At 43.1% G+C, this 11,930-nt stretch overlaps 1 protein-coding gene across 1 annotated transcript; it reads left to right on the forward strand.

Moving 5' to 3' along the window:
* Positions 1-1,947: 1,947 nt before the first annotated feature.
* Positions 1,948-11,922, forward strand: wbp2 (WW domain binding protein 2). Its single transcript, XM_048245184.1, has 8 exons — positions 1,948-2,143; positions 3,203-3,311; positions 3,527-3,662; positions 4,839-4,931; positions 5,835-5,972; positions 6,261-6,380; positions 8,012-8,082; positions 10,450-11,922. Exons 1-8 carry the CDS (start codon positions 2,085-2,087, stop codon positions 10,495-10,497), a joined length of 774 nt encoding a protein of 257 aa, XP_048101141.1. The 5' UTR covers positions 1,948-2,084; the 3' UTR covers positions 10,498-11,922.
* Positions 11,923-11,930: the final 8 nt, after the last annotated feature.

Consider the following 11,930-nt stretch of genomic DNA (forward strand, 5'->3'; position numbering starts at 1 on the left):
ACATAAGGCATAATCTCTGTGGGTGTTTCTCCGAAATAATTTGAAAATCACGTCACCAGACAGACTGAGACAGACAGAAGAAACATTTAGCATGGAAACAGACCCACCCTAAAAGAGAGGGAGACAAATTAAATATTTCATCACCACAGTACAGGGACAAAGCCCTATCTGTTTAATATATTCAAGCTGTCCTTGAATCTAAAATATTACTAAAACTTGAATGGAAGAAAGTAACAACATATTAAGATATGGATTGTAAGAAAACATTTCAATAAGTTTCAAACAGGTTGGACCAATTTGGCAGGGTAATAAGCATTGCTGTTTTGAACTTGTGGGCTATGGGAATTCCATCAGATCAATGTTCAAATTTGTGTCTGATGCATTTCAACAATTACTTTGATACCAACAGCCTGGGAATACCCATATGACTGGGAATACCCATATGACCTTTCAGCAAATTTGGAATTTGCTCTGAAGGTTCATCTGGCCAAGAGGCCATTGAAGCCCCTTTCCAATGTCCCTAAAAACACAAGCACACAAATACAATTGGCAATCCGGCATGGACATGTATTTCTTTGGAATTGAGTAAACAACTGCATTTAAAACCTTCATTTACAAGATGGCTATACTTTTGAAACTATTTGGTAAGAGTTTAATGTACCAATGTACGTTTAATTTCACTGCTAGTTACGCCCCCTGCTGGAAGTCGTAAGTCAATGAACCTCTTTTAGACCCACTTCCAGTTGTACACTTGTGAAGGTCTGGGTTTTTCCAGGCTAGATGCCCACTTACTCTGGGTAACCTATCAATGCTATTGAGGCAAAATGCTCTCTGAGGTAACAGCCCAGGCAAAATGTACTGTGAAGTTCTGGTAAAATTGTGCATGGTAATCAACTCTGTCAGTGCTTGAATCTTCAGTTATTTTCCTGGGAGGCCTGACTGAGACATTAGGGAGTGAATTTATAAAGCAGAATTTGAGATTGGCTGTTGGCTCCTCTTACTTTGAGGTTGAACTAACTAATTTATTAATAAACCTCCATACAGGGGAAATCCCTGTATAAAACCTGTAAAACCTGACACACAATTCAATTCGCATAGGCCACTTAGGCTATCAAGTTGCTATACTGTCCTACAAAGGCAAAATACTTGCCAAAGTGTGAAACTGTGAAAAAATACTTTAAAGTTTATTTGTTGTCAAGCCAAATGTATTATAGGTAGAAAAATGGAAATCTGGCAATTACCTGTTTTAATAAAGATAATGTGTGTACATAAAAAATTATTGGGCTCAAACTTGACCTTTGACCCTTATTTGGAAGTTACTGTAGCCTGTAACCTACTCTGCCTATTATTTGCCAACAAATAGAGTTGTGCCAAAATGCAGTAACTTCCATATTACTTTGCACAGGAAAATTGGCTTAATGAAACCAACAATCAGGCTGATTATGTTGGACAAAGAGAGCCAGAAAAAGGAAGACAGAGAGGGAGAGGGAGGAAGAGACTGCTAAAACTGTTGCTGAAATGACAAACATTTGATGGGAATCTGGCTTCAGTTTCAGGTGACAGAACATAACCTCACTGCCTTTAGAGAACTACACAAATTACTAAAGTGTACTGTAGCATAACGTCTCTGACTGAAGGCTATATAGCCAAGTCAATGGACACACACAGGACACAGGCCTAGGCCTATACTTTGAAGAAGCATTCCTCTGATTTTAGGCATGGGCCTACCTTCATGCATTTCTTCCTACAAGTGTCAGCGTTTTACATGTAATAATTACATTCATTAAGACATGTTGCTTAAACAGGGACTTGCTTGTTAACTTGGTCAGAAATGTATATATATTTCGATGTTATGCGTAGTCTGCTTCGATGTTTTAGTATAACGGGAACATTCGGGAAACATCCACAATGTTAGCTAACCTATGATGTCATATGGTGGGTGTGACTTCGTGCCGGAAGTGCAGGTGCATTTAGCGTTTCACGTTCCTTGGTTTGAGATCAAAACAGTCCATCCATCGACCACTTACTGCGACATATGCACTGAAGATTCTTGTTTCCGGAGCTCGACATTTGGGCACCAAACCATGGCCCTAAATAAGAATAGCTCAGAGTCTGGTGGCGTCATCATAAACAACAGCGAAAGGTAACGGGGATATACTGTTGGAAACCATAACTCGTGAGGATGGGCATTCATTGAAGCTAACGTCAGACTTTGCTAGCTAGCGTCTGTTAACTTTCTAACCTAGCCTGTAAAATAGCTAGCAATACCAAGCTAACGGTTCTCTCAGCATCCATCTAGCAGCCTATAATGTGGATGATCTGAGTGGTTAGCTTTACCATTTTCTTTTCTTTCAATTAATTAGGACACTGCATACAAACTGTAACTTATAACTTTTTTTTATCATGGCCGATGTAACAGCTTAAACATTAACTGATGGCTTGCTAACGCTGGGCAAAGGTAGCCAGTTTGGGAACTACCAATATAGAATCTGCCATATCAAGAATGCACTTTGCCTATTCATTGTGACCAAGTGCGACTGTCTCCAGCTATTCACACATTGAGCAGTGTCAGTCGGGACTCGGGAGCCTGATATAGAATGTTTTATTCGTTATCAAAATTCTCAAGCTACATCATGTAACGTTAAGTCATGTCCTATGATTCCGTCAAGATCCAATGAATATTAGTAGTAAACCTATTACAGGTGCCTTTTGTAACTAGCCAGTCAGCCAATGATGGTGTTCCTGTCATTTAAGCTTCTTAGCTGCATTTTTCTAGAATCCTTTTAGGTGCCGTAGATAGTTGGCTTGTGTAAGGTTAAGAACATCAGTGTAGATACTGTTATTTAAACAAATATCCATCACAGGTGTCATATGTGATGTGGTCATGTGTTTGTGTTAGTCATGGGTTAAATCACAACCAGAAAAACACTATATGGCTGCTAGTCAATTTCATCTAGCCTAGTTATGTTACCTAGTTTTAGACATTAGACATAGATCCTATTATTTGGTAAATGCTATGCAGTAGCCTAGGAAAGTTCCAGAGCCTAATGTTGTACACGTTTCATTGGAAAGACTGATTATTGCAAAACAAAAACATAATATTTATTTTAGCTTTTATTTGGCACGTTCCTTACTGAACATGAATAATTGGCCCAGGACTAATTTGATTTTGTTCCCTAAATATGTGTGTTTATATTTTTAGTGTCTTGATGAGCTATGAGAATGTGGAGCTGGCTTTTTGTGAAGCAGACCGTCTCCCTGATGCCTTCAAGAAAAGCAGGAAGGGAAGTGTCTACCTTACCCCATACAGGGTACGTTAATGAGGCACTTACAGTAACTTCATTTGCAGCTGTCTATATCAGTTCTTCTTTCCTTCATCAGACACACTCACACACACACACACACACAAGCACATATGCATCAGCACATATGCATCAGCCCCACACATGAACTTGTGCACTTAACTTTGCCTACATAACACACACACACACAGTTTGTCAGAGTCCCTGTTTGTGTTGTGCGTTAGGTAATCTTCTTGGCGAAGGGGAAAGAGGCCTTGCAGTCGTTTATGATGCCCTTCTATCTGATGAAAGGCTGTGAGGTCAAACAGCCTGTACTGGGGGCCAACTACATCAAGGGGACAGTCAGCGCAGAACCAGGGGGTGAGAAACACACACACACACACACACACTCTATCATACTGTATGCACCAAAACTAGCTTACATATGCACAAAAACATATTTTTTGCACTCTCATTCTTGCTTGTGAATGAATAACCACATATACTGTATATTCACTCAGAAATAAACACACACACATGGCCACACATTCACATATGTAGGCCTGTACCTGGTGGAATGGGCAGACACACTGACCACACACTCAGTCACTTCACGCAAGAGGTAAAGGCAGAAATGATCAATTTCCTGTAAAAATGCTACTTCATTCAAACTACATAACAGAAAGCTGAGCAGTATAGTTTCAACCATGACACGTCATATTACATCACACCTTCACACCTGTGAGAGTTGCCACTGTTGCTCCTGGTACACGGGTTCAGGCATAATGGCCTTTTCTGAAAACATGTTCACCAGAGGGGAATTTTCCTGGATGCGATTTCCCAGCAACACTGAGGTTGGTGAAACACCGGCGTGTCAGAGCAGGTGCTAGACTGTGCTGGGGAAGCTTTTTCACAGTGACCCACATAAAGGCCAGGGCTTTCATACGTGTCCTTATTTATGGGTCCATAGAGTCAAATACAGTATGTCCAAATTCTCACACTCCTGCGTCTCCCTTTCTGTCCAGGGTGTGTGTTTAAAAAAAGCTCTCAGACTGAGTCAACCGCTATTCCAGTGACCGACCATGTGGCTTCAGGAGGAGGAGGGGAGGAGGAGGGGAGAGGCATCAGTTTTTAAGCTCAGATAGACATCACTTCAAATGTCAATCAACATTTTGCCTCGGCAGCACTGGAGGGAGGGGTGTCATTTTTAAAGCTCAAATATAGTCCATATTGCCTTTTTGGCCAAATTTGGAACCGTGACTTGTCATTGTTACCCACATCGTATTCATTATGTCGATAGAGACCATATGACAGCAACGATCATGTGGACTCACTCTCAGTTGCAATGGTTGCCGTTTGCACACCTAAGTTCAAGTTTAGAAATTACCACAAAAAGGAACCCTTCAAACACTTCATTATAAAAACTAATAGACTGAGTACAATATCAACAGATGCACTGTATCCTGGTCAGTTCCCTGTGTCTGCCTGTGTTCTGTTTTTTTTTTTAATTTTATTTATTTTTTTTAATCTGGGTTCGATTTGTTTGGTCTTCTGCAGGAGGCTGGGAAGGCACTGCCACCTTCAAGCTGATCTTCTCTGCAGGCGGAGCCATCGAGTTCGGCCAGCACATGCTGCATGTGGCCGCCCAGGGTAGGAGGGCCATGGACACTTTTTCCTCTGAACGTTTGTTTGTTTTTGTTTGTTTCCTGTCTTCCCTGTGAAGCTTATTGGCCCAGTTGTGCACAAGACTGTCAGCTTCTTGACAAAGTCCACTCTTTTTTTTTCCATAAGATGATGGAAGAGAAGAGTACTTTGTATGTTTGTTGTGGTTTGGATATACTGCCACCTGCTGAATTCTGTAGGTACTACAGCATGTTGGAGGACACTGCAGTGACTTGTGTATTGGGTTAGCTGGGTTAGGGTTGTGTGGGTTAGGATGGCTCAAAATCAGCTGACGACTAATGCAGGTCAGGGGGCGTATTCACAAAGCATTTTATCGTACCACTAGGAGTACTCTTAAACCACACTAAACGTTTTTGCTAGGAGTTTTCTCTTAAAACCTATTCACAAAGCCACTCAGACCTACTCTCAGTAAGGAAAAATGACAACTCCTAAGATAAGAGAAGAGCTCTGTTGCTATGGTTGACGTCATTCCTCATGCATAAGCTTGTTTGAAGTGACCACCTTCATTGGCTGATGATTATAACGCGGGAATGATGACAAAAACCTCCCCTACGGTGATGAGTGACAGGATGAGAGGAGGATTTTTTGTGAAGTCTTAGTGAGTTATGAGTCCTCTCAACTTCTTTTAAGCTATCCCAGACTTAGCTGCTCCTTTTGGGGCTAAAATGCTTTGTGAATTACCTACTCTTAGTCAAAAAAATGAGGAGTCCTAAAGTTACGAGTGACACGCCCATTATTTTTAGGAGTTTCTCCTAAATTCGCCAGTTAGGAGCTTCTCAGAATCTCAAAGAGAATTACTGTAGAATTCCAGTAATATCCAAGAAAATTCCCTGTAAATGTAACTTTGTGTTTCCTGTGTTGACCCTGCAGCATCCAAAGGGCAGCCAGTTCTGGGCGACTTTGGAAACTGTCCCTACATGGCAGCCAATGGGGCGTGTGCTTACCCCCCTCCTCCAGCCAATGGGATGTACGCCTCTGGGCCCCCCCCTGGCTACAGTTACCCCCCAGGTACGAACACATTCCATTCCAACCCTCTCTGCCTGTGTTCCAGTCAGCTAGTTCAAAAACAAAGAATATCGTTGTTGTCTTTCATATGATTAATATTCATTTTTTTAGTATATTTGATTACAGTAATGCAAGTAAACATTAAGCATAGTCTGTTTGGAGACACAACCAAGATCTGCATAATCATGCACAAGTTTTTATTTCATTGTTTGTCATATTTGTAATTAAGATTTGATGGTGGTAGTAAAATGGATAGTATTTGGCCTCTTGAGTGATTGTCTGACCCCACAGGTGGGTTCTATCCCAACCCCCCAGCGTTCGACGGTCCTGCCGCCTACATGCCGCCCCCGCCGTACTCCGCACCCCTGGGCCAGTCGCCACAGGGCCTGGACCTGCCCCGAACACCCGCCGGTAAGAAGCACAGCCCCCGGGCAACTTACGCGCACAGCTTTTAAACGCGTTCAGACACATACATAACAACCAAGTGTATTATTTGCAGTCATACGGCTCCCACACACCGTTGCGTACGTTGCAGTGCTGGAGACGCCAAGATCCCATTCACATGGGCTCATCGCCATGGGCTCACGCTGAGAAGTTCACAGTTGCTGCACCGGCCAGGGCCGTTGCCCAACTGAATTGTGGGGTCCGTTCAAATTACAACGCGTTGCTCCGGCGCTTATGCTTGAGAAGTTCACTTTTTGCTGCACCGACGGACGGCACCAGACAATCAAATTACAACAACAACACATTACATTTATATAGCGCTTCCATACTCAAATTACAACAACAACACATTACATTTATATAGCGCTTCCATACTCAAATTACAACAACAACACATTACATTTATATAGCGCTTCCATACTCAAATTACAACAACAACTTACAACAACACATTACATTTATATGGCGCTTGTGCAAATTACAACAACAACACATTACATTTATATGGCTTCATACTCAAATTACAACAACAACACATTACATTTATATAGCTTCCATACAAATTACAACAACAACACATTACATTTATATAGGCCCATACTCAAATTACAACAACAACACATTACATTTATATAGCGCTTCGATCAAATTACAACAACAACACATTACATTTATATAGCGCTTCGATCAAATTACAACAACAACACATTACATTTATATAGCGCTTCCATACTCAAATTACAACAACAACACATTACATTTATATAGCGCTTCGATCAAATTACAACAACAACACATTACATTTATATAGCGCTTCGATCAAATTACAACAACAACACATTACATTTATATAGCTTCCATACTCAAATTACAAAAGCAACAACACATTACATTTATATAAACCCGATCAAATTACAACAACAACACATTACATTTATATAGCGCTTCGATCAAATTACAACAACAACACATTACATTTATATAGCGCTTCCATACTCAAATTACAACAACAACACATTACATTTATATAGCGCTTCCATACTCAAATTACAACAACAACACATTACATTTATATAGAGCTTCCATACTCAAATTACAACAACAACACATTACATTTATATAGCGCTTCCATACTCAAAGCGCATCACATGGATGGGGGGACCTCACTAGTAACCACCACCAATGTGTAGCACCCACCTGGCGGTTACGGTTATACCTTAAGCTACCGTCGGGAACACCCACTGGCATGCGTTGATGGAACGCAACTGTGTGTGGAAGCCATTACAAGCAGTCTTCCAAGCAGCCATTACAAGCAGTCTTCCAAGCAGCCATTACAAGCAGTCTTACGAGCAGCCATTACAAGCAGTCTTCCAAGCAGCCATTACAAGCAGTCTTACGAGCAGCCATTACAAGCAGTCTTCCAAGCGGTAGTGTGAGCGTATCTGTGTTTTCCAGTTTGAAATCAGTGAGTGTTTCATGTGTCTCACTTATTTTATCCACTTCTGTTGCAATTCTTCCCCCTCTCTCTCTCTCTCTCTCTCTCTCTCTCTCTCTCTCTCTCTCTCTCTCTCTCTCTCTCCCTTTTCTTCTCTCTGTAGCTGAGGCTAAGGCAGCGGAGGCGGCGGCCAGTTCTAACACCGTGTCTCCATCTCATGTGTATCTGCCAGAGGTGAGCAATAACACACACACACACACACACACACACACACATATCTCATGTGTATCTGCCAGAGGTGAGCAATAACACACACACACACACATCTCATGTGTATCTGCCAGAGGTGAGCAAACAACACACACACACACACACACACACACACACACACCTCATGTGTATCTGCCAGAGGTGAGCAATAACACACACACACACACACACACCCACCCTGCACCTACTGCTGCTTACGCACTCCCACTCAACACCCACTGGCACGCACGCACACACACATCACAAGCCAAGCAGTCTCACACGCACACGTGCACACGCATGAATGCAGTCAGGACTTGGGCCTGTGGTATGCTAACTGAGGCTAAGCTAGTCCTTACCCTGAAATGGGTCAGGCCCAGGTAGAGCCACGGATCTGTTTCAGGCGCTGCTGAGTGCTCAGGTGTTACTCAGGTAAAAGTGAGGTCATTAACCAGACACTTGCAGTGTGCCGAAACGATATCCATTAACCTGAGACCACAGAGGATGGAAATCAAGGCCGAAGGATAGAAGATTATTAATAAATAGCCTAGCCTAAATGACAAAGCAAATAGCCTAGTAGTATAATGAAATACACTACGGACTGGTGCAGTGTCTTTGCAACTTGTTTTACATAATCTGTATGAAGACACATAGCCTACGTTTGTAAATAGGAGAAACAATTCAATTTGATTTAGGCTACAATGAAAAGTTACATTTAGTTTACATGTTGACAATGAATGTTTTTTGTTGTTGTTGGTGGCATATTGCATCCCTTAGTTACAATGCACAATTATTCTCTTGTGATTGAAAGCTGTAGATGTGCATTTCAAAACATTGCGATGTGAAATTCCACAAAAAGCGTCTTTCGAAGAGTCCTTCGAAGTATTTTTGGGGCTTTTTTTTTGCCTTTTATTCAGATCGGATAGTGAAGAGACTGACTGGTAGCAAGTGGGAGAGCCAGATTGGGTGAGATTGTGAAATGACCCGGGTCAGATGCTAACCGGGTCAGATGCTAACCCGGGTCAGATGCTAACCCGGGTCAGATGCTAACCCAGATCCCCATGGGCCCTTGGACCCGAATGTGTTACGGGCGCTGCAGTCAGTTGCGTCACAGCGCCCCCTCGTTAGTTTTGATTATGATGTCATACGTTTTTATTTTACGCAGTCTCTCAGTTTGTTTTTCATTTTTGTCTTCTGTCTTAGTCTTCTGTTCATTTAATAACTTGGAACTTGGAATTGGAACCGTATCCTATAATTCTTGAGTTGGAATTTTAATAAAGTATGTAGTGTTGTTGGTCCTACATGCCAAATGAAAACTCGGTGTTGAATGTAAGTGTAATTCAGTCTTGTGTGTGTGTGTGTGAGAGAGAGAGAGAGAAAGGGATGAGACAAAATAGTGAATATCACCAGATGTTTGTGATATGTGATATGCTAGCACCAAATATTGCTATTTTTTTACTAAAACTGGGTCAAGGCGAGCAGAGCAGAAGGCAGCAGGTCAACCACAGAGCAACACACACACACACACACACACACACACACTTAGACACACACTACACACACCCCACACACACACACACACACTACACACACACACACCCACACACACACACACTTAGACACACACACACACACACACACACACACACACTTAGACACACACATACACACACACTTAGACACACACATACACGCACACACACACAGACACACACACACACACACACACTACACGCACACACACACACACTTCAACATCATTGACGCAGGTTACAAACACTGCACAGTACTGGACAGCTCAGTGTGGGTCCTGTAAACAGTGAGAATACAGTGTTGTGCTGTGTATACTAATGCACTGTGCATACTGCATACTGCATGCTGCATACACACTGTACTCCTACTACCATACGTATAGTATCACTCCTCTGCTAGAGTCCCTCTCGAGGCCCATGGACTGATCCGCGGCAGCTGAGGATAAAGATGTAAGGGGCAGCCGTGGCCTACTGGTTAGCGCTTCGGACTTGTAACCGGAGGGTTGCCGGTTTGAACCCTGACCAGTAGGCATGGCTGAAGTGCCCTTGAGCAAGGCACCTAACCCCTCACTGCTCCCCGAGCGCCGCTGTAGTTGCAGGCAGCTCACTGTGTGTTCACTGTGTGCTGAGTGTGTTTCATTAATTCACGGATTGGGATAAATGCAGAGACCAAATTTCCCTCACAGGATCAAAAGAGTATATATACTTATACTTAATGGATGTGGATGTTAGAGTGTGTTGTGTAAGTGGAGCTGCGTAAAACAGTCAATGTTTGTGTTTTTCCCTCTTCTTATTATTTTTATTTATATTATTTCTCCAGGACAAGCCTCCCCCCTACTCCCCACCTGAGGACAAGAAGAACCAGTAGAGGAGACCTGAGCCACGGTCACTTCCTGACCAGCCCAGTCCAGCCAGCACCCTCCCTTCCTCCCCGATCTCTTCAATTTCTCCTTCCTCCCCTCTCTCTCTCTCCCCTCAGGCCAGAGTCTGTCATCCCTCTCTCCCTCCCTCCCTCACCTTTCCCTCTTCCCTCGCTTTCTTTTCGCATCTCTTTCTTCTCATCCAGACTTCTCTTCAAGCTTCACTGGTGCCGCTCCTCCTCCTCCTCCTCCCTCCTCCCCATCTTGTGATTTGGAATCTGGAACTAATGAGACTGGAATTCTGCCGTTGCTGTGGCAACGATGCAGAAAATAAAGATGGCGGTGGTTGTAGCTAGTCTGGTTGTGGAGCCAGAGACCCGATAGAGAGGGCTAGGCAGATGTCACCATGTCTGAATGACCGGTGGCCTGACCGCCTGGCTTGCTGTTAGTGAATGTACACGACAAGAATTTTATTTCATTTTAATTCTTTTCATTTCATTTCATTCATTTTATTCTGGCTGCTTTGTACCAGATCAAAATTAACACTAAACCAGCTATATTCAGTATTGTCATACTGTTTGTGAATCGTTTGTCCATTTTGTATGTATGTATTGTTAGGAGTTCTTGGGGATTGCCGTCTGGGACCAATGCACTAATGCATAGTAAAAGGCCAGTGTTGAATTATTGTCGTCAGATTGCACGCATGAGGGAACCACTGGCGTTCTGAGACACGGACGCTGATCCAGGATTAGAATTGAAGTGTGGAATGCTGGGAGGATTAATGTCGGTGGGAAGCATGCGTGTGCAGCTGGCATCTACTCCACTTAACCCCTCACTTACCCCCCTTCCCCCCAGCTGGATGAACTCTGACCCCTGGGCAAGCATCACAGTACACATCGCACTGGGGCATTCTGTCTGTCTGTGTTTATGTGTGTTTCCTCTATGTACAGCACCTGAGCATGCTCTGTGCGTGTGCGTGTGTGTGTGTTTTCCTGAATGCCTCTGTGTGTTGTGATGTGTCGTTTGCGTGAAGGCTTGTCCTTCACCTGTCCAGCAGAAGCAACCTGGCTAGAGGCTGACTCCAAAACAGATCCGATCCAGCTCCGGGCCACACCTGGGCTGAGTCCGGTCGGCACCACGGACAGCTGCCGGGTTTGAGCCACCCGCTCTTTGCACTTTAAAAACGCTACGCTACGCAGCAGTGACCAAACTCCCTCCTAACCCTCCCTCCACTCCCTAACCTCCATCTCCACCGCTCCTCGTTGTAAGAGTGATAATATATATCTGCTATATTTATTTCCATTCGAGATGACTACAAACATGTCGTCATTTATTTGAATGTCGAGCTGTACCAGTCTAGCATGGGTTTTGAACTGTGACAATAACTCTGCATCAGTTTGGATTTTAATAAACTAAACTTGTGTGAAGTGAAACAATGCTT

The sequence above is a fragment of the Alosa alosa genome, chromosome 6, assembly GCF_017589495.1.
Source record: "Alosa alosa isolate M-15738 ecotype Scorff River chromosome 6, AALO_Geno_1.1, whole genome shotgun sequence".
NCBI classification, from domain to species: Eukaryota; Metazoa; Chordata; class Actinopteri; order Clupeiformes; family Clupeidae; genus Alosa; species Alosa alosa.

What these genes read in the sequence shown, in the direction of transcription:
- wbp2 (XM_048245184.1), top strand. Translation starts at nt 2,085, where the DNA reads ATGGCCCTAAATAAGAATAGCTCAGAGTCTGGTGGCGTCATCATAAAC. An exon ending in TCTACCTTACCCCATACAGG is followed by an intron (nt 3,312 to 3,526) that starts GTACGTTAATGA and finishes GTTGTGCGTTAG; the next exon opens with GTAATCTTCTTGGCGAAGGG. An exon ending in TGGCTACAGTTACCCCCCAG is followed by an intron (nt 5,973 to 6,260) that starts GTACGAACACAT and finishes CTGACCCCACAG; the next exon opens with GTGGGTTCTATCCCAACCCC.